General features: G+C 36.8%; 2 protein-coding genes and 1 pseudogene across 2 annotated transcripts; 1 reads left to right on the top strand and 2 right to left on the bottom strand.

Annotated features, from left to right (window-relative positions):
• Positions 1-4,230: 4,230 nt before the first annotated feature.
• LOC137709366 (tubby-like protein 8) lies at positions 4,231-7,179 on the bottom strand. Its single transcript, XM_068448459.1, has 9 exons — positions 6,677-7,179; positions 6,347-6,461; positions 5,750-5,926; positions 5,616-5,668; positions 5,428-5,524; positions 5,156-5,245; positions 4,982-5,074; positions 4,700-4,767; positions 4,231-4,549 (listed from the first exon to the last, which is right to left on the bottom strand). Exons 1-9 carry the CDS (start codon positions 7,177-7,179, stop codon positions 4,474-4,476), a joined length of 1,272 nt encoding a protein of 423 aa, XP_068304560.1. The 3' UTR covers positions 4,231-4,473.
• A 142-nt stretch (positions 7,180-7,321) lies between these two features.
• Positions 7,322-9,522, top strand: LOC137708924 (uncharacterized; annotated as a pseudogene).
• Positions 9,523-13,905: 4,383 nt separating this feature from the next.
• On the bottom strand, positions 13,906-25,727 carry LOC137709365 (nudix hydrolase 3-like). The gene is made up of 22 exons (XM_068448458.1): positions 25,496-25,727; positions 25,002-25,181; positions 24,712-24,789; positions 24,032-24,128; positions 23,689-23,822; positions 23,072-23,153; positions 22,202-22,288; positions 21,683-21,789; positions 21,040-21,211; positions 20,708-20,961; positions 19,954-20,035; positions 19,078-19,143; positions 18,738-18,815; positions 18,531-18,626; positions 18,038-18,144; positions 17,768-17,936; positions 16,007-16,090; positions 15,462-15,556; positions 15,252-15,342; positions 15,012-15,158; positions 14,585-14,651; positions 13,906-14,415 (listed from the first exon to the last, which is right to left on the bottom strand). Exons 1-21 carry the CDS (start codon positions 25,585-25,587, stop codon positions 14,589-14,591), a joined length of 2,361 nt encoding a protein of 786 aa, XP_068304559.1. The 5' UTR covers positions 25,588-25,727; the 3' UTR covers positions 13,906-14,415; positions 14,585-14,588.
• Positions 25,728-26,140: the final 413 nt, after the last annotated feature.

The raw sequence follows: 26,140 nt of genomic DNA, 5'->3' as shown, positions 1-26,140 counted from the left end.
TCTCATTCCTAAGACCCAATTTCATCCACCCACCAAACAAAAGTTTAAGATTGAGGAAATTGCCTCCAAGAGGATTGCATATACATACCGTCTGAAATCGGCGGGTGTGATTGTTGTAATGTGTACTGTGTAGGCAATAGCTAGTCATGGATGGTGGACCAACTCCACCACCCTCACCTTCTTTAGTACCTTAATTTTGACTTTATGCATGTACCGATGAAAGTTGTCGAATTCTGCTTATTTTTCCTCTTTTATTGTTCTATTGGGAAATGGGTCCTTTCTAGATTCCTTCGTTTCTATCAAATTAAGAGATTCGTACTATTAAAAATTCATTCAACGCTAAAGTTATTATAACTTTTAAAACAGATTTCTGTTTGTATCCGTTCGATCAAATTTCAACAACACAAATTCCTTGATTTGATGAAGCAAGAAGAAAGAATCTGAAGATGATTACTTTGCGTTCTATGGTACTAAAGTAGGTTTGCCGACTGAACGAGTAGATCTGCCGACTGAACGAGTTGTACTTGATATTCAAGATTTCAACTTCGAGTTCCACCAAGTGATGAAAAAATGTAATTGGTACGCAAAAAGAGAACTTCTTTAAAGTATGTGTTTGGTCGTGCTAATGTTACGTTGGTTAAGTCGTCTAGAACAAGCAAAGGGATAGAAAATATACAAAACTTCATTTTAATCTTTTAACAAAGATGATTTTTAGATTAAAACTATGAGTAAGATCAAAATTTAATTTTAATTTTTTGATACATTAATAACCTCATTTATTAATTATATTTTGATTTTTTAATTATTTCTCTTTTTCTTCCTAATTTTTAACGTATTAATTTTATTTTATTATAATTATAATTTTCATTTCATTTATCGTAATATATTTTGTTGTAAACATTTAGATAAACTAATTTTTGTTATACAATATATTTCAATGTACTTTATCTTCTTCATTTAGGTACGGTAAATTTATTATAATAGATTTCAGTGCATACATTTAGGTACACATATTTCGGTACATACATTTCGATACAAACATTTAGGTATATTAATTTAATATAATACATTTTGGTACTAATGTCACATCCTGGTCCTGGGTGGATCACTTCCCGAGCCCGCTCCACCACCGTAGCACGATATTGTCCGCTTTGGGCTTACCATTCCCTCACGGTTTTGTCTTTGGGAACTCACGAGCAACTTCCCAGTGGGTCACCCATCATGGGATTGCTCTAGCCCCCTTCTCGCTTAACTTCGAAGTTCCGATGGAACCCGAAGCCAGTGAGCTCCCAAAAGGTCTCGTGCTAGGTAGGGATGGGAATATACATTTAAAGATCACTCCCCTGGGCGATGTGGGATGTTACAATCCACCCCCCTTAGGGGCCCGACGTCTTCGTCGGCACACACGCTACCAGGGTTAGGCTCTGATACCAATTGTCACATCCCGGCCCAGGGCGGACCACTTCCCGGGCTCGACTCCACCACCGTAGCACGATATTGTCCGCTTTGGGCTTACCATTCCCTCACGGTTTTGTTTTTGGGAACTCACGAGCAACTTACCAGTGGGTCACCCATCATGGGATTGCTCTAGCCCCTTTCTTGCTTAACTTCGGAGTTCCAATGGAACCCGAAGCCAGTGAGCTTCCAAAAGGCCTCGTGCTTGGTAGGGATGGGAATATACATTTAAGGATCACTCCCCTAGGCGATGTGGGATGTTACAATCCACCCCCCTTAGGGGCCCGACGTCCTCGTCGGCACACACGCGGCCAGGGTTAGGCTCTGATACTAATTGTCACATCCCGACCAAGGGTGGATCACTTCCCGGGCCCGCTCCACCACCGTAGCACGATATTGTCCGCTTTGGGCTTACCATTCCCTCACGGTCTTGTCTTTGGGAACTCACGAGCAACTTCTCAGTGGGTCACCCATCATGGGATTGCTCTAGCCCCATTCTTGCTTAACTTCGAAGTTCCGATGGAACCCGAAGCCAGTGAGCTCCCAAAAGGCCTTGTGCTAGGTAGGGATGAGAATATGCATTTAAGGATCACTCCCCTGGGCGATGTGGGATGTTACAACTAAGATTTCGATGCATGCATTTTGGTACTAAGATTTCGATGCATACATTTCAATACACATATTTAGGTACATTAATTTAATATAATATATTTTGGTGCGTATATTCGGTACATATATTTCGGTACTAACATTTAAATACATTAGTTCAATATAATACATCTCGGTATTAACATTTAGATACATTAATTGAGTCTTTCAAGTTTAAAGAATGTTAAATAAAATTAATAAATTAAAAAACTCTTTTTTGGTCAAAAAATAAATTAAAATTTTTATATATATTAATAAATTTAAATATTTAATGGGAGACATTAAATAAAATACACATTAATTATTTTGAATTAGGGACACATCAAGGTATTATAATCAATGTGTAATCTAACACCAGATTTATTTTAAATTTCAATATTCTTAAAAGATTAAAGTTAAAAAAACCCTAAAAAATATAAGGTCTTACAAGATACATGGAGCGATATAGATATTGAATAGATAACTGAAAGTGGAGATAATTTATTGTTTATTCAAGAAAGAGTTGATGAGCCAAATTATGAGACTTCAGATTGTGAAGAACCATACATGAAATTGGTCATGAAGCATTTCAATGATTTTTTTATAACTTTGAAGAATAAGAAGGAATTTTTTTTAATCAAGGTAACTTTTTCGCATGGTGAAATATCCAGGATTCTCAATTTCAATCTCAGCTGGAGACGGGTGAAAATTTGAGATTCTCTCTTTATTGGGGTTTCACTTTTGTTTCTTTTTAATGAATTTTTTAAGTATCTTTAATTCTTTTAATTTTTAATTAGTAAATGAACAATTTACTTATTGGCTAATTTTAAAAAAAATAGTAAATGAATAATTTACTTACTTATTAATAGAAACTTAACAGAAATGATTGACATTGCAGACTTTATAAACACAGTGACCAAATCGACTAAATTAAAAACATAGTAATCTAAATAGATTTTAAGTATAAACACAGTAACTAAAAAACATTTAGATTGTAGAACCTTGGGACACATCAAACCTAGATACAACAAGCTCAGAAAAAGAGGATTGAAGCATCACTGCAAAGGTTAGTAGAATTTCAAAACGTATCCAATTTCATGTGTGTTCGTGTCGCATAAGAACATGTTATTTTTATTTACTTTCAACAAAAACAAAAACTTTAAATAAAAAAAAATTGCTATTTCACGAGCTTCATCTTTGATTTTGGGGTGCACTATCTATAAATCCATTTTTACTTCTCACACATTTTTTTAATTTTCGGCCGTCGGATCGAATGAATTGAAAAAGATTAAATGACAAAAATCAACAAAGAGTGAGAAGTAAAAAGGAGTGTGTGAATATTACACCTGTTGATTTTCTGTTCTGTGCATAATTACTTAAGCTCTGCACTCATATGACTGCACATTTCTACCATTCCCTCAGTCATTAGTTTAAGTAGCTTGAGCTTAGAACCCACCACACACTCTACAAAAAACAGTATTCAGTACCGGACAACAATGCAAGTCCAGCTATAAATACTCACCACTATGGCCTGTTTTTGGCTTCCAAATAACGTCAATGCAACCCTTTTTAGGGTTTTCAGTCTTCTTCGTTCTTACTTTAGGCCCGTAAACCGCATCATGAACCTTCGTATCTCCTATAAAAACCAACAACACAAACCTAAAAATAAACATCCACCTAAACAAATTGGAGGTACTCTGAACCTTTGTTCATCCACTTGAACAACTTGGAGGTACTTGGACCTAAAAATAAAAATACTCATGATTTAGATAAATTCGCAAACCTGACTCCTAAAGTTCACATCGTGCAAATCGTCGCTAATGCGAATTGCCATTTCCGCAGAAAGCCCTCAACGCGATCAGGGCTTCGAACAATGATGGGATGAAACATAAAACACCACGAAATCGAAAGAGAGAACGTACATACCTTGAGCAATAACCAAATCATTGTATTTTTTTGTTGATTTTATTTAGTTTCTAATTAGTTTTAATTTTTTAATTCCAAATAATTGAATTTCCTTGGATTCCACAATGTGGCACCGAACCATTGGTTGTGCGGGCCTCCCATGTGCCATGTTAACAAATTAATAGAAAATTTGACAAATTTGGACAGCAAGAACCAAATTGACGCGCGGCACCAAATTTCAAGAACGACATTGCTCGATTTTCAAATTGAGAGACCAAACTGATAAGTTAGATCAATTTCAAGGAGTATGTGTGATAAAAACGGCACTTAATTTGCACTGCACCCTAACATCTTATCAAGATTGCACAACAAATTCAGTCCTTTTGATCAACTGCCTTCAGTTACTCATGCGTACCTATTAAAACTCAAAAGCTTGTGTTCTTTTCAGAGATTGAACTACAAAACGCAGTGGCAGATAATTTTGCTCTACACAGTGCAACAAAGCTTTGAATCAATAGAAGCCAAGCATATGCAAAACGCTTGGTAGCCTGTCAAAGGATATCTGCCAAAAAACAAAATCACAAGAATATGTGATCAATTCAGAAGAATATACATATATTTCATACATGTTACTTCAATATATATATATGGATCACCTTACTTCCTTTGATATATAGAACACACATAATTACTGAGTTGCTGCTTATAATACCTGTAATCCATCACATACTTTGATTTTCCAACCCTTCCGAGCTGCAGAATTGTCTGCTTTCCGTTCTCCTAAAAACGCATATATAAAAGTTAGCATCCCTTAGTAATTAACACATTAATTAAACACTGGTACTCCGATTATCATAAACAAAGGAAAAATTCGAGAGCCTTAATCGATGATCATATTGTTACTACAGACATAACAGAACATAAACACATGCGTGTTTCAGATGAGCCGAGTAAGATTTCTGAGTCATGATTATCCATGGTAATTAGTAATTACCTCCAGTGTCAGTTGGAAATTCTTGACTGAACTTTGGATTCTAAGACCCGCTCTTCCCCTGTCCCTGAAATCTAGCTCATACTGCTTTGAAATCTGAATGATAACAGAAATCAGTTAATGGAGATCGAAACAACAAAAACAAGAAAAATTCCTACAGTGAGGTAATAGGCCTACTTTATTGTAATGGGGAACCCTTGAGGATAGCTGATGAACTTTGTCAAGCTTCCCTTCCCAGTCCTTTGGGAGTCCCTTACTGTGTTGTACCTGCAAGAGAGAACATGTACCGCGGAAGTTAAGAAGTTGACCGAAAAACTGGATTTCAGAATGCAATTCACGCATACCAGACACTCAGAAAAATAAGATAGTCACTAGAAGAACCTGGTCTATACACATTATCAATGTAAGTACAAATTAACCTAAGATATCATAGAAACTGTTAAGATCACCTGTGTTGTGTTCTTTAACTGCATGAATTGGTGCTTGGGTATATATGCCCTTATACGTCTGTAACTTCCTGTCCAGCACGGGATTGTTGGCGTGAACCTGTAAAGACAAACAGCAACCATTACAAATTGAGGAAAGATTGCGTGCACATGTGTGTGTGTGTGTGAGAGAGAGAGAGAGAGAGGCTTACGCTACAACGGCAAGTGATTTAGCCTCTTTGCTCAAGGAATTGGGATGACCACCCTGTAATAAAATTATCAACCAGATGACATAAAATGTCCAAGGAAATCTGATTACGATTTCTACAAGTAATATATTTCTAACCTGATCCCATATGTGGTATTTTGAACCCATGAGGTTAGCATTTACAATACCAATAAAACTATCATCCGAATGAGACAGTATTCCCTTCACATTCTGAGCGATTGTCAACTCAGATTTCCCATTCCGCCGCTTATGGTGAGCAATAGCTAGTTTCCGGTCCTGCCTTCCCTTGCCTTCCTGCAACATATCAATACCAAACCAAAGGGAGGTTAACACATTTTACCTCTAAAATATTAATGTCGATCAGTACTTAAACTTATAACAAAAAACATGGAGCTTCAAACCACTGCTACAGAAACAGCAAAAGAGCAGGGCTCGCAGGCCATGGATGACGCCGTGAAGATTATATTAGAACTTGGAATCAAACTAGCAACTCAAATTTGATTCATATGTCAAAAAGAAACTCAGGTAAATTTGTTTCGCAATGTTGGGAATCTCGGGATATGACAGCATTGTAACATATCTTCTACCTTATAAATACAGGAATGACTGACCGGCATTACGCCAGCAAAAGAGTTGTACCACACAAGTATGGTGTCGGCTAAATCGAACATGACATAAGCTATTCAAACGTCAAAGTAGAGACATCTTTCTTACATTGGTATAAAGAGAATAGAGAGTGCCCCCATCTATTGCTTCTGGGATTGCTTCCTTCACTATCACACATGTGCATCTTCCCACATCCATTGGCAATGGCCTGCAAAGCAATGACCTAAAAATACCCACCAAATAAATTGCAAGTTTAGTAAATATCCTTTTAAAGAAACAAAAATCTCATATTTTGAGCAAAAGCAATTTCTTTTTTATACAAGCGAGACTGGGGGAGGGGTGTTTCGAACCAGGACCTCGGATGCAAGGCAGAATGCTCTTATTAAATTGATCTACAAGTCCCTTGGTTAGCATAAGCACATTGGGCAGAGAACTCACTTGTTAGGCAGTGTAGACCAAGAGGAGGCAGGGGCAGCCTCAGAGTCGGAGTAGTCCCAGATGTTCAAAGAGCTCGAGTTGTCAGACCCATTGCTGGGCGGGTCCCACATTGTGGACCCACCGAAGAGTGCCTTCTCCGGCTCGCTCGCCTGCATACAGAACTGAAGCGAGGAGGGCTTCAGGGCCCTGCAGCCAGTGGACAGAGACTTCAAGTTCCTCTGCTTCAATGGCTGCATCGCAAAAGAGGAAGACCCATGTTCATGTGCGACCAAATTCTCCTTGTCGCTGTCGGGCACGGCCTTCTGTGGCTTCTTGGGCATTGCGTTCTCTTTGTTGACGTTTAAGGCTGATGGGTTCGGCTCCGAATTGTCGTTCTTGGAGATGAAGGCGATGCCTTGGCTGTGGCTGCGGCTGTGTTTCTGGTATGCGAGGGGATCGACATAGAGAGAGTTGTATGAGGATTGCCGTAGAACTAATGTGGTTTTCTTGCAACCAGCCATCATTGTTCAGAGAGAGAGAGAGAGAGAGAGAGAGAGAGAGAGAGAGACTGATGTTTATGGAGAGAATTTGAATCTTCACTTGAATGAACAAGCACAAAAAGCTGGGTTTTTTTTTTTTTACTGGATAGTAAGTAGGAAAGTTACCATGTTAGTGTGTACGGTAATAGATGTCTCAAAATTTATTCAGACAAGATCCACCTCTGTTCTGCTACATCAGCACAATGGTGGGGTCATATGTGGTTTTGGTCCCACACATTGTAGGGGTGGGGCTCTCTCTGGTGGGGTCAAAGATGTTTGAATTTGAATAAGCATGGGAAAGCGCGGGATTTTGTGTTTTGCTTCTAGAGAAAGGGGGTAGAGAACAATGGTGTTGGAAATTAAGTAGGCAAATCTATTGTGATGCGTTGTATGGACAAAAACTAGTTTTAATGGTATAGGTTTGTAAAATTTGTCTACTCTCTCAAAGCAATTTCATCATATTAAGATAATAATTTTCTAACTATTCACATTCAGTTAAATTACATATTACAAGTGAATCAAGCCTATATAACTTGCTCCTCTCCTTATTTTCAAGTTTTGTTGCTTGCCAAAATTGGCGAAAATGGGGAAAATATCAGAATACATTTTTTCGTGAATGGCTTTAACTGGACTTTTTACTTTTCATTTGAAAAATTTAATTTGGACTTTTTACTTTTCATTTGAAAAATTTAATTTGGATTTTTGCTTCTTGGTTTGCTTGACCCAATGGACTTGACAATCTGGCAGATTTGGTTTTTTTACAGAATGGAATGCTGGAACCATGGTTTGGAAGTAAAGTTCTTGGTGATGCTGACCAAGTACTAGCATATTTTGCTGTCTCCAAGCTTGGAGAACCTCCTGTTGATGGAAAGACTGATACCAATCCTGAAGGACTGACTGCATCATATGGGAAGTGGGCATCGATAGTAGCTGAAAGATTACATGCTGGAGGCCTCACTTGCAAAGTAAAAGAATAATATCTCCATAGCATTCTGCACTAATTTGGAATTGTTTTTTCTGTTGCGTTACTCTTTTACTAATGAATGAAAACATAAAGCAGGTTCTCAACTAGGAAAAATTTCAGAAGCAGATGTTAGAGAAGTTGATTTGGATTTCAGCACTCATGCTTGTTGGAGCTCGTCGTCCAGGAACAACTGTAGGTGGTGTAGAGAAAGAATACCGCTCTGAGGTAATCTTTCTTTACGTTTAACTTTTCTTTTAGAGTTGAAAGAAGAGAAAATAAATGTAATTCTGCCCTTGGCATGTTGATGGTGGAGTAGGATCTTTATCCAAAACAATTTCTACTTCATGATTAGGTTGGGTTTAGGGTTTAGGAATTCTAAGGTTACTTACTTTTGCACGTATTTTTCCTTCATCATTATCCATGACTTCGTAGTTTTTATTTATTTTTCTTTTTTCTGGGAAGCATATGACTTTCTAGTAAAAACAACACAGAGGTTTTAACAATGGAAACCGACATGCTAATATCTCATTTATGTCATTATTGTCGTGACTTGTTAAACAAACCTCAGAGGTTTTGTTCCATTAACATGGTTTTGTTACAGAATGCTGAAGGTTACTAGTTATGGGCGAGACCTAGTAGTATTATTGGGAAATATAAAGTTAGGTTGGTGTTGAAGTGCATTTATTTTAAAGAGGATGAACCAACTTGGGTGGTTAAAAGTAAATTCTATCTGGAGTGTGTGGTGCTAGCCGGTTTTTCTTGGCGTACATCCAGCTCTCTGGGTTGGGTTCGCCATGCTAAGTATCATGGCCAAATGCTTGCATAAGAATGGACATCTCTCATTTCATTGACAAATAAATTTCTTGACATGAAACCACTTTTAGGTTAGCGCGGGTATGGAGTCCATACAAATTTTTTGGAGTTAGGGAGGAAAGGTTGGCTCATCATATTGGTTATATGTTGAGAAAGGGAACCGATAAAAACTTGACCGATATTCATGTTTTCAGGTGTCTAGTCTCATTGCAGAGCTTGCCTCTGCAGAGTAGGGGTTGGTATTTGAAGAAGCCATGGAGGACAGATTATGTGCATACGCACGCGCGGTTGCACACTTTCCTACTGCAGTTAAAGAGGTTAGATATGCATGCAAGCCAAAGAGATGAGTTTTGCAAGCATATGTACCATATATGCGTATGACTTGACGAGTTTAATAATAATTTGTTTTCACTGTGACGGTTGCCTTCTGCTTGCAGTTTAAATGGAGAAACGGTCGGTTTTATTCTCTATCTGAGAAGGCAATTGCCGAAGGAAAGCCTGATCCCTGTCCGCTACATACGGCATGGCTCAAAGATTTGAAAGTTGTCTAGGAAATCTTGCTTCTCTTTCAATATTGAACTACCTGCAGAAATAAAAATTGAATTTTTTGTCTCTTTTTTTTTACTTTTTCACTAGGTAATATTGTGAAACTATGTTGAGGAAGATTCGAATTAGAGTTCGGGCGCTGGCACATTCTGTTTTTCTTATAGGAGTGGGATTCAAATTTTGCAAACGTCAACCAGTAGTAAAGAAATGCTTCACCATCCCAGTAATTTCCAATATCCCCGTACTTACGTAGGAAACATACTGTGAACGCCCATGATTGAGCTATGGAAATTTGTACTCTGCAAGAACTTCCTCGTTCAACCGTGTAGCCTTCTTGGACGATATATTCTTCTCGTTCTGTCCGGAAACCAGACTAGGGAAATGAGAAAGAGGGTGGGACCAGAATAGGGTAAGAGTGGAGTAAGCCTTGACCTTACAGTACACGTGATCTGGGCGTCGGATCTTAAAATTTCTCCTCTTCGATGAGTTCCAACATTCCATCTTCTCCAACTTAAATTTTTTTATCCCAAACCCTTTTCACCTTCTCACATAGTTGGAACCTGCTTCTTGACCCATAGAATTGTTCCTTCCAACGTTTCTCCACCACTTCACGACACCGCCGATCATTCTCCCGATTAGAATAAAAAATGAGTCTCCTTTTCATCCTTGGTGCAACCTAGCATTGCCTAAGTTGCCTGGACATAGATACCCATCATCTCTTCACTTCTCCATGACTATTTTTCATTTGACATAGCACAATCACGTTGAAGATGTTGAGCATATTTTAATTGTTAGGAGAAAGTTAGCAATTATTTATTGGAAATCTAAAAGTTTCCTAAACCCCTATTTGTAATTAATATTCCCACGTTAAAACCCACCGATGGATTTTTTTTTGAAAGTCGAATACAAAACAAAAAGAGCAGAACAATAAAAATAAAAAAATAAAAAAAAATTGAGGAATGTCTATAATAATAACTCCAAAAAATCAAAATCAAAATCTCACAAATATTATTGGTAAAAAATCTAGCAAAATACAAGAAAGCAACTATATTCTAGGCCCCAATTAAAAGAATTACCGCGTGTATTTAGGCAAAATCTGGTAATATCAAGAGTATAGTGAAATACAAAGATCTCCATATAAACTTTTTGAATGAAGTGTCAATATAATTAACGAATTTTTAGTAAGTTAGTATAGAATAAGAATATTCTACTAATTTCATTTACTTCTCTTTCTTCAAGCTTACTCCTCTGTTGTGTTATAAATAGGACTCCAAAAGCCACAAAACACAACCTCTCTCAAACCTAAACGCACCTGATATCGCATAATGGCCTACCGCAACCAGCCTGAAACTGCCTTTATTGGCTACGTCAAAGTCCACGAGCCGGAAACTCATCGTGCTGGCTACGCCGTGGTGACCCCCTCGACCAACAGCGCACCTAAGAACGTGTTTTCTAATGGCTACACTGTGGCGGAGCCTTTGACCGACAGCATACGGATGAACGCCCATGGTGGCTATGCCGTGAGGCGCCCCTCGACCAACAACAGACAGATGAGCGTGTCCAATGAAGTTCAGACCCGAGTGAAATCCTCGTACAACAACCGATACGATGGATCTTCGAGCAGTTATATGGAGATGTTGAAGGAACAAGACTATGTGGACAGGCGCACGGGGCAGATGGGTCACAAGCAAGAGGCCAAGAAAACCTACACCCACAAGAATGTTGACAAGGATCTAGGGTTTACTACGGAAGTTAAGATCGAACAGAAGGTCACCAAAACTGTTTACCCTAACAAGAGTTCAAGCAACGCCAACAACAACCGCATCAACTATTATTAGATCTTTTTTGTTTTGGTTGAGAGAAGGATTTGAACCCAAAACTATTACTAGTTCTTTATGTGTTTATTTTGGATTTCCTTAGGGTTTATTTATTTATTTCTGTGGTTGTTGCTTTAATTATAAATCTATTTCATTACTTTTATTTGAGTAATGAATTTTGTTATCTGCTTATATTTTTTAGGGTTTAGGGCACTAAACCCTATGGTATTTGGTTTGTTATGCTACCTAGTTTATAATATGGGCCTTTCATTAAGTATAATTATATGCATGTGACAGGAAAAATTAGGATCGAGTTGAGGTGGGAGAAATTGTGGAAGAATTTTGTTTTATTTTGATATTCTTTAATAGTGTAAAAATTATTAAGTACAACAAGAGATAGGATGAATTTATTTCTCTCAATAAAATCTTCTTGGAAATTTCGATCAAGAGGAAGGAGCGTTTCACACCGTAGTGTAATTATTAATTTATTGAAAGTTATAACGAAATTTCCAAAAATAAGTTGACAAGCTATCTCAATTAAACTTCTCACTACTAAAATTTGGGTCAAAGACCACAGATGCTTGTAGCTAATCATCTCCATGCCTACAGTGAGCCACAGAGAACTGTGGCCACAAAGCATGATGCTATTGGTGTAAACCGCAGCTAAGTGTAGACTGGCAAAAAATGGTATGTTTATTTATTTTCCTACAAACATATGCACAGTTACTGTGGCTATGTCAACACCTGGCCCATTGACGGTACCTGGTCCCAACCCCACAGATGGACGGTAACTGTGACTTCTACCATGGAAACCAATGGCTATTGACCCTCATTTGTAGTAGTGTCATGAAAGAAAATGCCAACTGTTTGTATCTTTGCTTATGATTCCAAATTTTCTCATCCCAAGAATGTGTCACGAACCATAATTTTAGAATTGTTTGCCGAAAAATATCATTAAAAAAATTGAAAAACTAATGTAGATATTAAATAAGATAGGGCTGGGCAATTAAATAAAAAACTGACTAAACCGCAACGACGACGGTTTAGTTAGGTTTGTTTTTTTTTTTTTCGTTTTTTTTTTTCCGGTTAGTATACCGAACCGTACCGATTAAAGTCAGTTTGACGAGCAGTTCTTATAATTTTTGGACATCAATTAACCGAATCCACCCGTGTGTTTACTTTTATTTGTTTTAGTAAGAATAAAGACCTTAGTGGTGATGGTGGTGTTTTGTCTATATCTATAGGATGACTTTTCTGTTGCCTAGTTTGCATCGACATCACATTTTCTTTACTTTCTTGCCCTTTCGGCTGTTTGTTCTTATGGACCCGTTTTGGGTGTTTAATGGATAGCACTTTTTGGCTGTTTGTTATTGTGGCCTCTTTTATCTCACTTTCAAACTTAGTTCTCAAACTTAGCACAGCAGCCTCCAAGCCGCGTTCTCCATTCTTCCTTCCTCCACCACCACCATCGTGAATCTCTCCAGATGACAGCTCTTCTCTCCCACTCCGACATCATCCACAAACCAAAAATCAACCCAAACCTACCCCGCATTGTCAGTTAACTGACATCATCTATCTTAGACCCAGCCTGATCGATTTCGGTTTGCAATTTTGGCTCAACTGACTAGGTCAATTTTATTTCAATTTTGGCGCAAAACCAACCCAACCCAACCCGCGCCCACTTAAAAGTACTTTTTTTAAACAACCATATACTTTGAGAGTTAAGGGAATAAATTGATATCAAACTTGTTATCAACTAAATTCGAACTTAAACCTCTTATACGAGCCCCTATTTATTAGAACAAAAAGTATATACCTATTGACTTAAGTTTATTAAGAACAAAAGAATATACCTATTGACTTCAGTTTATTGGGACCATCCAAGAAGATATTATTAATTTTATTTTGCCGCTAGAATTGGAAAGCAAAATGGAGTTATTTGCAGCAGAGAACAAAATCAATTAAGCTACGTATTAGGACAAAATACGTGTAAGTATTATAGTTAATTTTTAATTTGCACTTTTCAGAATATTATTTTTGGTTGGAGTCATATGTACATAAAAGTTTCACTGTCACATGACATCCCCTATCCAATAGTATGCATTGCTACAAATTTTTTTACACATAACAATGTGACATCCCACATCGTCCAGAGGAGTGGATCATGTAAGTCTTATATGTATATTCTCATATCTACCTAGCACGAGGCTTTTTGGGGACTCACTGACTTCGAAGTTCATCGGAACTCCGAAGTTAAGCGAGTAGCGCGCAAGAGCAATCTCAATATGGATGACCCACTAGGAAGTTCTCGTGTGAGTTCCCAAAAACAACATGAGGGTCTAGTAGGGGCCTAAAGCGGACAATATCGTGCTACGGTAGAGTCGAGCCCGGAATGTGGTGGAGATCCGGACCTGGATGTGACAACAATGTACTATTGAACTGAGATGCCACATGCGACGGTAAACGCACACGTCAAAGGCATAACCAGCCACGTGTGGCAGTACCCGACATGTATAGAAAAATGAACAAGGACCAACACCCTCTCATTTTTCCCCATTCCTTCATACATTATTTTCCTTCATTTCCAATCGTCTGAATTCATTAAAATCAAACAAAATAAACAAGAGTCCAAGACTGAATATCTCAATTAGTCACCCATAACTAGACGAGACTCAAAGGATAATATGGAAAAGCAAGATTAATCCTACGACCAATCAATCATGCTTACATAGTTTTATGTCAGCTTAGGACACTATTTTTCAGACGAGGAAAATGACTTGAGTCGCTCGACTTTATTGCATACCAGACTCGACTCAATCTTCCATTTGGAGCGACATGCGACCTGTCATCTATTTAACCATCTTACATCCATAATGTACCACAAGTAACCAACCAAATCAAAAAGTAACCATGTACCCGTTTGTACTCACCCTCATGTTGTGTGGTCAAGTCCGTATATTATCCATGCGTCCCCAAACTCAGAGGAGTTCATAGACAGAGCAGAGCAATGAGAATTATCTCACCACTCAACCAGATTACTGCGAGATAAAAAAGTCATCGAAGCCACGTCTGTCTCATGATCTGCAAGCACACAGTGCAAGAATTAAGAGATTGGTTGAGACTCGATATATTCAATAGGTAGAGGAAGAATTTATAAGATGGGATCAAGATCAAATGTTGCGTTCGGTCATTAGCTTAGGAATTATGTTGTCATCTACTAGAATCCTTGAAGAATGGCAATGAGACTCACCAATTTATTGTCTTTGCTCCAATATTTTATCAATTACCGGGAATGTGGGAACTATATCCACGGGGACCTATGCAAATAAGAAAACGTTAGTAATTGCATGACGTTGCCATATGATTCACAGAAACTTAAAGCATCTTTTTGGATTACAGATTTCAGTTTTAGATTTTCCTTTATATGGGATTTCCAAACATTAAAAAGAACAGAAGGGAGCCAAAAACAAACTACATAATGCAAATTACCGAACATTTCTCAATGCGAAAATGCAGCTTAATAAATACAATCACAGAATGTCAACTTGATCAAATGAAAACTGAGAAAATGTCTTATAGATAATGCCAGTGATTTGCAAATATCAGCTTAATAATATGCATACATGTGCCATAATTCTTCATATTTGGATCAAGCTTATCGAAGTAGCCTTTCGTACCTGAATTTTCTCTAATTTCTGCAGAGCAACTTTTATTGGGTTCGTCATTACACCGTATTTCTGAAGCAGTACATTTGCAGCCTCCTTGTCACCTTTTGCTTGTATGGTGAGTATCGCCCTACTCAGGTTCTCAACTGCACCTTCAACCTTTTACCAAAACAAAGGAGTAGTTATATATATGGCCTTGATGTGTCATCTCAGGGGGCATAAGGAGGAAATTTGGAACTTGGGAAGTAATACCTTGGTAAAGTCAACAGAAAATGTTTCATCAGGATTCAAAATAAAGGCTCCTTCCTCATACAACCAGTTAAATTGCAACGCTTGTCCTTTTCTGCAAATATAAAATATAAGATACTTTGGTGGCCAAACATGCTAGATGCTTACTATAGTATAATTTGCTTGCTGACAAGTGACAAAAGTGGACTAGAGGAGGGTGAGTTACTAGCTTACCCATGAGCTTCTTCAAGACCAAACCGTACGGAACGGAAGCATCCAGCAAGAAAAGAAACATACATAGACTTCAATAAACTCTTTGGGAGCATGTCCTGGAACCAGAAAGACAGAGAAATTTGGAACTTCAACTAGCATAAGCACTAGAACACAGCTTGTGTGCCACCACACCATGAAATTAAGACTACCAGTGACAATAACACAACTTCTTATGAGAAAGAAAATTTTCATTAATAATTATCAAAATGAAAGGTAAAAAAACTCAATCAACAAGAGGTCCAGCATCATCTTGATGATAACATAATTTTTTTTTGACAAATGATAGATTTGTTAGATTAGAGAGCTGACGGGGTTCAAACCCACGCCGTCATGCAAGGGCAACACTCCTCTCCACCACTGTAGTAGAGGGCCACCTGCCTTGATGATAACATAATTAAAACCAATCAAAGATGCAAATGTGTCAACAAGAAGGAATTGTAAACCAAACTATCCCACTAATGAGAAAGTGAAGCGAAGCAATCTCAACCAAATTAATCGCCACTCACCTTGTGGATTAGGAACTTCAACGCCCAAAGGCCAACTATATCAGCTTTTGCTTCTTCCAGAGCTGAGTGGAGTTCTTGCAGTTCCTTTATCAAGAGATGAAAGGGACACAGGGCAAATCAGATTTGGCATTAAGAAAACAGTGCACACTTGATGTACTTAACCTTTTTGAAATTTCCTTCTTTTTTTTTTTTATTAATTTTTCTTAAACTGTTTAATATGACATTAGAAACATAGTAAGAAGCACAAGAACTTTGAATATAATCGTCAAAAATTGGTAAAAATTATGAGAAATCTTTTTTTTTACATAAATAATACAACTGATCTTAAAAATGCTTCACAACTAACAAACTCCTCCATAAGTTAAAGAAATTCATTGATGTCTAAAACCCCAAATAAAAAAATAAAAATAAAAATGCAACTGGGCTCTTGGGGGAGTAAATTGTAGCAATGATCCCTTAACTAAAAATCCATTACCATTGGTCCCTTAACTCCTCAATTCATTGATGTCTAAAACCCCAAATCAGAAAAATAAAATAAAAATGCAACTGGGTTCCTGGGGAGTAAATTGTAGCAATGATCCCTTAACTAAAATCCATTACCATTGGTCCCTCAACTTATCAAAATGTGTAGCTATAGTCCTTTTTCTCAACTTCGTTAGAATTTTGTCAAAATAAGTTATGTTGGAAAGACCATTGCTACAGTTGGGGTACCTCAACTCATCAAAAGGTGTAGATATGGTTCTTTTCGTCAACTTTGTCAGAATTTTGTCAAAATGAGCTATGTTGGAAGGACCATTGCTACAATTGGGTTAAAGTTGAGGGACCATTGCTCCAATTGGGTTAAAGTTGAGGGACCATTGCTCCAATTGGGTTAAAGTTGAGAAACCATTTCTTCAGTTAGATTAAAGTTAAGGGACCAATGGTAATGAATTTTTAGTTGAGGGACCATAGCTGCACGTTTTGAGGATTTGAGGGACCAATGGTAATGGAGTTTTAGTTGAGGGACCATTGCTCCAATTGAGTTAAAGTTAAGGGACCATTGCTACAATTTACTCTTCTTGGGGTCATAAAAAAATTGACCAATAATCATCTAGAGAGACTTTCTATACTGACAATGTCAAGAATCACTGATTGGGATCCATTTTCACAAAAACTCGAAACAAAACTTCAAATTTTGATGCAAGATGTTCCATTTCAAGAAGGCTAGAAATATTATTGCCCACTTTAACAACTAGGCATCACACACGTACATACATGATGACATAAAGTGCCTTAACACCTCAACAACATAGTCATCACATGCCTCGACAATATGAAGACACCACATGTTTTTATGAAAAGTCAACTAAGGTGGGCATCACCTGCACCGCCACCACGATTGACTGTAAAAAGCAAACAAAACTTAAGCAACCGAATAGGGTTTTGCAAGGAAACAAGATTTCAAGGGTTTTGCAAGGAAACTGGACTTTAACAAAGTGTTCTTGCTGCAACACTTTAATTCTCAAATATGTTTCGATGTCTCTCTGTAGTAAGATAGGTAGAGCTGGGAAATCAACCTCAAGTTTTAACGCGCATTGACCAGCAACAATTACTATAAAATTGACAATAAAAGTTTATTAAACTATCCGTTCTGCTAGACGTACTAAACCTTATTTTGAAGAATTGTTTGGTTTACTATTAGCAGCGATGCAATTCACAAAGGTTGTCAAACCAAACTATAGTGAACAAGTAAATTAGATAATTTATAGTGATGTCACTCACCAATCTCACTGTTGACTTTCTACCATCTGGAAGTGTTATGCTATGAGGTCCAATCCCATGGCAGCACTCATGGCAAATTGTGTGAGTGAAGAAAGATTCAAAATCTACAAGTTCCTGTTGTTCCTTTGTCATACAAACATCGGCTATAGGTAGAAGAATGTGCTTGAACCTGATTTAGCATAGGTAGTTCTGACATTACCATTCCAACACAACAGATCAAAATTTGGAAAAGCAATAATGGATACTGATATGAGGGAAGGAAATTTTTACTTGGCCTCTGAGATATTCTTAAGCATGACCATTGATGTTCCTCGATCTTTTACAATATGCTCATCATTTGGTAGATTAAAAGCAGCAGTTTGAGGACCCTTGACATCCTGGGGTAAATTTTGAAGTCGTCAATGTCACTTCACCAACCAGATCAATTTGCATATGTATAATATATTATTAAACACAGGTCAAGAAGACTCTGACCTCCATGGACTGACTTTACAACTAAGAAGAAAACTATTTTATTAAAACCCGAGCCACTACTAACTTTACTTGTGATTGGTAGATATATGTGAAACTCAAACCTAATATGAGACGTATATATTTTCATTTTCTACCCTCCAAACACTTTTTCATTGACTATTTGGCTCAACAGTATAGGGTTAGAAGCAGGGAAAACCATAATCCCAGTCATTGTGCCTCTGTTACGAAAACTTGCATGTTGCCATAGATTAGAACATCTTGAAAGATTTACTAGAGTTCCAAAACTTACTCCGGCATTGTAAATAAGATCGATGACTCGAATAGGAGCAGATATCACATCTTTGGACTTGTAGACACTGTCCAGTGGCAGATTTTGTTCCAAAACCTTATAAAAATAGTAATAATGGATGGTTAGAAGGAATAACAAAGTTGTCAAGATCTTTATTATTTTGGTAAGATATTGCATCTCTGGTAGAAAATGCTTGTACAACAGTACCTGCAAATTGTCACCGAAAAGCTTTACTTGAGCAGTTGCCTTGTCATCCCGAACTCCAATAAATGCTTCAAAAGTAGCCTGAAATAAAAGGCAGTTCAATAACATCTAAAGGCCGAAAATTACTACCATGCTATATCACTTAAATTCCCAAATATGTCCTTTCAGAAAATAAATGCCCAAATGCAAGAAAATGAATAGTATAAAAATCTTAATGAAAAAAAAAATAGAAATCTGAGATCAATATCATTGTATTTGCAGTAAGTCAGTTTGATCACATTTAAAAATACAAAGTGATAAATGCCGAAGCTCAAAACACAAGGGTGCTCCACATAAAAAATACCTTGTATCCAAAAAGAGCATCTTCATATGTTTCATATGGACCAATAGTAACATCCAGCTTAGAGTCCTACAACAGAACAGTAGACAAAAACAAAGGCTGGTTCAACAGTTTATGCTCTTAAGAATTTACAGACAATAAGCAAATAACAAGAGGAAAACAAGAAAGCTTCCATGCTTTCACTGTCTCATCTTCATGAGACTATGGTACAGGTTGTTCCGAGAAACAAGGTTCAGTTTGGTGACTTCACAGTTCACCCAGTCTTGTGTATAACTATTTAGTGAGAAACACTGTGCTTATCGTGGTGGGAAAAAGCTAAAGTTTTATAAAGTTGTAGTCTGTTGGCAATTTTTTGGGTCATTTAAGCAGGAAAGAATGGTCAAATATTTGAAGGCAAGTGCATGGTGAAAATGTATTTCTAGTGGATAGAGCCAAGATATGTTGTTAGCACCTCCACTGGGCCACTGGTTTCGAATTTATTTTATTGCTGTTTAAGTTATACATTAAGAAAGAAAATTGTGATCATTACTGAAAAAATGGTTGTCAGCAGGCAACATAATAGGGGATTCCTTATTACAAGATATAACCCCATTGTTCAGCACAGGAATAGGCACGGGTTGGGCCAGGCAATGCAACTGTAGAAAACTAGATATTCTTGTTAAATTAAATAGAAAATAATTAACAATAAGCAATCATATGACCGTCTTCATGTATGCTATAAAACCAATAATAAGACCATATAAACTGCGCGCTAGCAACTTCGACATATTAATAAAGTAGCTCATGGAAAAATTGTTTATAGGAAGGAACGAATAACCAACACCATATAACTGAATTATAATTCATGATTGTATATCGTATATTAAATACTCTACTAACCAACTCCATCCAGGCTATATCTGAGTCATAGTAGTCATTTGAAAGGAAAGCATCGGCCTTGCTATGAAAAAATCTCTTCAAACTTCATAGCGAACAAAAGATTAAGTTAATATTTGTACAAAGATAATATTTAGCACGACCACTGTCAAGTTTTGTAGTTGTAATTTTTTCTAACATCAGTATTTAGCACTCTCATTTCCCCTCCCATGTGGACCTCCTCCCATCACTGGAGAGGCCAACATGCAGAATTCACTATAAATTGGGAGATTGCAATTGCAAAGAGTCAAACGTAATCTCTCTCACTCTAACTCACTCTAATTTAACATTAAGAACTTATGGATGATGAGTTAATGTGTTTAAATACAGAGTTTCACTGATAAAAAAGAAAAAGAAAGAACTGTGCTTTATAAGGTACAACAACAGATACAAATGACAGATCCCTTTACATATAGAGGGCAAGTTTTTGTCCCATGATATTTCATTGTGATATACCACTGGATACCAGTCACAAAACAAGCCATACATACAGCCAAATATTAAGGGATAGCTGACATCAAGGGACATAAAAGCCATATATCACAGAAAAATATCAAGGGATTTTTGTTGGACTCTTGTCTGATTTACTTATACATTGTAAAGCTTGAAACCTCTGTAAATTAAACTCACACTGAACCAGTGAAAATTTCATATACAATTATTAACCTCATAATCAGTAATGAAACAACTTAAGAAATGAAAGTCTTCAGACTCATACCTAGGGGAACTGGCCAATTCACCAGCTTTATGCAAGAACTCAGCTGCTTGTGTGAGGAAAGCATTATACTCTTGGGAGAAAGGCACACTATATAGATCATGAGTGGATGTCACTGAATGACTTGTGCTTTCATCTGTACTGCCATACAAGGATGAATCCAGACTTAATTCGCTTTGTCTTTTAATAACTGTGAAAAAGCTTGTTGCAGCTTGTTTTTGGTCCTCTGTTAGACTTTTCTTCCACAATTCAAATTCCTACACCGAAAGAAACTTTTTTGTCTTCACAAACGTAAAAAAATCTTTCCTATAATACAATGAGCTCATTCAATATACCACTTTGTCCATGTCTGGCGGATAGAAGTTTGCACCAGGAGGCTTCAGCATAGGAAACGCAGCTTTGTATTCAAGTCCCTTCCACCCAGTAACCCTTTTTGTTGCTTCAGGAAGCAACTTTATAGCCGAATCTGCAGTTGTCAAAAATGCCTCATTTTCATCAAGGGACGACCTGTTCATAGAAAACGAACTTAATATTTTTATTTTCATTGTTAAAAGGTAACAGGGATTTTACAGAGGGAGAAGCAAAGTAAAAAGGGGGTGAACAAGAAGTCCATCCATTCAAAACAAAGAAACTAAACAAGCAAGCCACATTCAGTACACAACTTTGGTTCTGCCGAGATGAATCACATCACACTAAAGGAGAAATTTCAAAATTTAGTTTTAACAAGCAAGCCACATTCAGTACAAAATGAAAGTAAAGCAACCCAATTTTTCACATAACCAGAAAATTTAACAAACCCTGCAGAATTTTTCCATTGAATCAATTGTACCAAAGCCCAAAGCCGGACATTTACTCAAGTAGTAACTTCCCAAATTACACAAGCATACCCACACCAAAGACACACACAACATGGTATATATGTACGTAAAAATGGCATGTGCATACACCTGAAAGAGCACTGAGTTAAAATATACATACCATGGACTCTTATCAATAACATAGTACATCCATTTCAACTTGTCTAACTGTGATGCATCCGCATGCTTCTTCAACCAATCCCTTAGAACCGGATTACAGCACCAAACCTAAATGAAAATTTAGAAAAATGGAGTGGAAAAAATCAGAAATGGTCAGTTCAACATTGTTTAAGGATTAAAAAAAAAAAAAGGAAAACAAAAAAATGTGCGTGACAAACTAGCTGCAACACAAGAAAATTACAAGATATTTCATACAGCCTAGCTCATTCGTGCATTTTTACTTTCGTGTGAAAATAGCAAATTATAGTGCAAAATATGTTCCAACATATGAGTGTGCAGATGCACACGACTGGTGATAGTCAGATGTACCATGAAACAGCATCACACATCATGGTTTTCTTGCATATCAATGATCATTATGCATCAGAGATTCAGAATAGCCTAACAGCACAAATACACAGATCGGAGTGTCTGCTTAGTTATTTAACAATGCATGTATTTCTGTACGAGTCTATACAACCTGAAGGTAAAAGATTTGATCTATAATTGCTGCAGCCTTAATTAGTAACACCAGGGCCTCCCTGTCTGCCTCTGTAAGACCTGTTAACTGCAACAAAGAAACAAAATACGCTGAACTTAACTTCAAGGACCCAACCAACTAAAAGAAGACGGAAGGACACCAACAAATTACAAAATATGGGAAAGTGGGGGAAAGGAACTTCAACATCAAAAGTGTATACTATCCTATATTCTGGACACGAAGTTTAAATAGAAATACGACAAAACAAATTACACCATTTGCTTAAATATGTGTAATAATACTGTTCAGTGTTCACCTTTTAGACAAGAAAGCTTCTTGTACTTTTACTCAACTTTAAAATTGGTTTGCACAGTTTGCATGTACTGGTTGTACAAATTACAGAAAGTGGAAAGAACAGTATGCAGCCCATAAATACTCGCCAAGAAATCATTTGTATCCTCAGAATATTGGATGGAATGAACAAATTCAACAACAGTAAGGTTTACGAAAGGAGCTCAATGCATTTGAAAGTCCTTGCATACCTTTTCTGCAGTATGCACATGAAATAATACCTATAGAATTCATATTTCACATCACCTTGACACAGTGCAACCAAAAAAGTCAAATGCAGATTTTGGCATAAGCAAATTAATCCCAATCACTAAAACAAAAGATGAAGCTTCTTGGCAACTCAGGATGAAGCAAAAACTTATGATCATTTTGCCCTTCCAACTTCAGACAAAAACTTAAAATCATTGCACCATGACAGAATAGTCTAAATCAAATGAAGTAGAGAAGCAAAAGGAATAAACTAAAGAAATAATTTACAAAAAGAATAACAGATGCAAGAATTGACTACAGGGAACTAACCTCGGCACTGAGGGAAACAGGAGCATAACGTTGGAGCTGCTTTTGTAGTTCTAAACTTCGACCTATAGTGTTCTCCTTGTACCTTTATTAAATTTAATATGAAATAACAGACATAAGAAAGTAGTGAATATCCAAGAAATTTGAACTTGATAGGGAGATATGGCATGTCTTTCTGATTTCACATTTATGAACATACTGATCTACTATTAAGATTTTTCCTGCCAACCAAAGCATAGAATAAAATTGTATTGCCATGGCACAAGGTGAGGATCAATAAAAAGAAAAAAAATCAATATAAATTCTTTGCATCCTTTTTGTCCAAGGAAAAAGTTAGATCTTGACTTTCAAATTGTTAAAGTAAAAAAAAAAAAAAAAAAAAAAAAAAAAAAAAAAAATTTAAAAAAAAAAAAAAAAAAATAGTTCAAAAAAGAAAATTTATTGGAGATGCAACTAATCCAGCCTTACATGCATCAAGATTTGCTACACACAAGTAAATTTGTTCCTTGACCTGCTTAACTCTTAAAGAAAGAACCTTTATATAGGCTAGGCATTGGATGGATCATTCCATCTCACAGATAAGAAATCAATTAAAAAAAAAAAAAAAATTAACAGCATACCTCCGTGCAATTATGTCAAAAAACTGACCATATTGCCCATTTACGTCATAGGGGACGCAATCAGGGTCTTCTTTAGCAAGTAAGTTTCTATAGTCCTCATAAGAAATATATTTAACAGCAGAGACTTCTGTTTCCTGTCATTAAACAGAAATGCAAATATGTTCAGAAACTCATGAAAATTTCTATGGCTACATAGGCACATAGCAACAAATATCAAAACATCATCATCATAGTTTACTACTTTTCACCCCTAGTCTTTGAACTATTTCTAAGAATGATCAATAATTCTTACGGCCATACTTCCTGCCTTATAGAGAATGCAACTGACAGATCTTCTTCTCACCTGAAGAGTAAATGCTTCGAGAGGGATTGGATTCACAGTTGTTACTAAATATACATCATCGAATTCATTGTTAATGAATTTTCCATCATTTGTCACACTGCATTCAAAATGTAACACAACGTAAGTTAACATATTGATATACAATGTCTTCTATCAATTTGATTTCCATATATACTTTTGTGACACTTCTACATCCTGTCAATTTTGTCCGGCTTCTCTTATTTATACCTTTATTTTAATATGTTTTTTTTAGATATAAATTTATATATGCATCTAGTGGCGTATGTTGTGTATGCCCATACCACCTAAGCCAGCTTCATTGATCAAATCACTCAGTCCACATTTTGTTGTCAACACTCAACAGTCAAAACAGTTGGCCTATGAGATACATTAAACTGCTTAAGACCTCCACAACTCCAACAACTTCACAAGTATAACATCTCACCCTCCAGAACTAGTTCTTGATTATAATAACAATGAAGATGTCTAGCTACGCACATCAGATTCCAACTTAACACAAAATGGAAAAATTAAACGTGCAGACCTAGTAACAAGTAATAGCAATATTTTAAAGAAAAACTAGTTTATGATAAAATATGTAAGATAAAGAAATATATATATATATATATATATATATATATATATATCCAACAACAGAATAAAGGAATTGACCTACTAACCACTCTTCAAGATAAACGAATAGCATTTCAAATGCATCCCTTGGAAGTACTATGCCCAGCTCTTCCTGAAGCTCCCTCCTGAAACATACATTATTGTGTTTGTGTTTTAGTGACCACCGTTCAGAAAGCTCCAAGTTTTAACCCAAAAAAAAACAACTAAAAAAAAACTATTCGGTTGTATTTGCACCTTTAATAATGCAAATATATTATCAAGCAAAAGTTCATATATAGCAACGGGTGTAAGTACAAGCTATAAGTATGTTACAAGTAGGGGCAATGAAACTTTGTACCGAGCTGTTATAAGTGACGAATCACCCGCGGATATGTGTCCAGCACTTGAGATATCCCACCGTCCCGCCCACGAATCCTTGCAGTCGGAACGCTTTTGGATAAGCAGCTCTTGTGTACTCTCAGCAAAAATCCACACATGAACAGCTCGATGGTAATCCCCGTCTCGATGAACATCTCCCCTACATGAGCATCAATAACATTCATTATACCACAAAACATATACAGTTGAATCTAAAGATTCAGAACTAATGGGTTATCAGCACAAATTTCTTAAAAATCAGAAACACAACATTTACATACATACACATTAAGAAAACAGAAAACTATTGGTTGGAGTTTATCGAAATTAGTCAATTGAGTTGCTCAATTTACTTGATAATTGTAATTGATTCACTTACTTTGCTTAATCCATATCATTTCCTTCCACAATATATTCCGTTTGTTTTTCCGGAAATTACAAGAAAATAATTAAATCAATTAAAAAAATACTTGCCTGGGCTTGGAAATGCCGGTCTTCTGGCCCGTTTTGGTGAGGACGTCAAAGTACTCTTCTTGTGTATGAACATCACCTTCTGTTACCGCCATTGCGCTAATCGCAACTGTCAGTCAGTCGAATCGCCGCCGCCCCCAGAGACTATTCGGTTCTGATTTCTCAATTGATTGGTCTCGACTGTCTTACTCTGTTTCTCTGCAAAGTGTAGAGTATGCGTGCTTCCACCGCACTTAGACCAACTCCAGCGTTGGAGCCTCCTCTTGGCAATACACTATTTAATCCACCTAATAAACAGTAACTGCCCTTAATGAACAGTAAGTAGCCTTGGCAATAGAATTTGCATCTCCACCGTTACACTTCAATAGCCCTGGCAATAGGCAATAAAATATTAGTATTTTTTTTTATAAAATAATACAAAATAATTTTAATTGTAATATCGGATAAGATTTTTAATCGTTCTCGTTGCGCCACGTGTCATTATCCGAAGTATTATTAAATAATACAAAATAATACAATTATTGGTGATGGATTTCTGATAAGATTATTAACCAATCACGTCGCGCCACGTGTCATAATCGGTTCACAATCTTTGAGGATAGATTTCCATCAGATTTTTAACGAATGACGGCATGCCACGTGGCATTA

This window comes from Pyrus communis, chromosome 11, assembly GCF_963583255.1.
Source record: "Pyrus communis chromosome 11, drPyrComm1.1, whole genome shotgun sequence".
Lineage (NCBI taxonomy): Eukaryota > Viridiplantae > Streptophyta > Magnoliopsida > Rosales > Rosaceae > Pyrus > Pyrus communis.
This window is presented reverse-complemented; position numbering and strand designations above follow the sequence as displayed.

What these genes read in the sequence shown, in the direction of transcription:
- LOC137709366 (XM_068448459.1), bottom strand. Translation starts at nt 7,179, where the DNA reads ATGATGGCTGGTTGCAAGAAAACCACATTAGTTCTACGGCAATCCTCA. An exon ending in TCTATTCTCTTTATACCAAT is followed by an intron (nt 5,927 to 6,346) that starts GTAAGAAAGATG and finishes GATATGTTGCAG; the next exon opens with GAAGGCAAGGGAAGGCAGGA. An exon ending in GGGTTCCCCATTACAATAAA is followed by an intron (nt 5,075 to 5,155) that starts GTAGGCCTATTA and finishes GTTATCATTCAG; the next exon opens with ATTTCAAAGCAGTATGAGCT.
- LOC137709365 (XM_068448458.1), bottom strand. Translation starts at nt 25,587, where the DNA reads ATGGCGGTAACAGAAGGTGATGTTCATACACAAGAAGAGTACTTTGAC. An exon ending in ACCGGCATTTCCAAGCCCAG is followed by an intron (nt 25,182 to 25,495) that starts GCAAGTATTTTT and finishes ATGCTCATGTAG; the next exon opens with GGGAGATGTTCATCGAGACG. An exon ending in GGTCTTGAAGAAGCTCATGG is followed by an intron (nt 15,343 to 15,461) that starts GTAAGCTAGTAA and finishes TTATATTTGCAG; the next exon opens with AAAAGGACAAGCGTTGCAAT.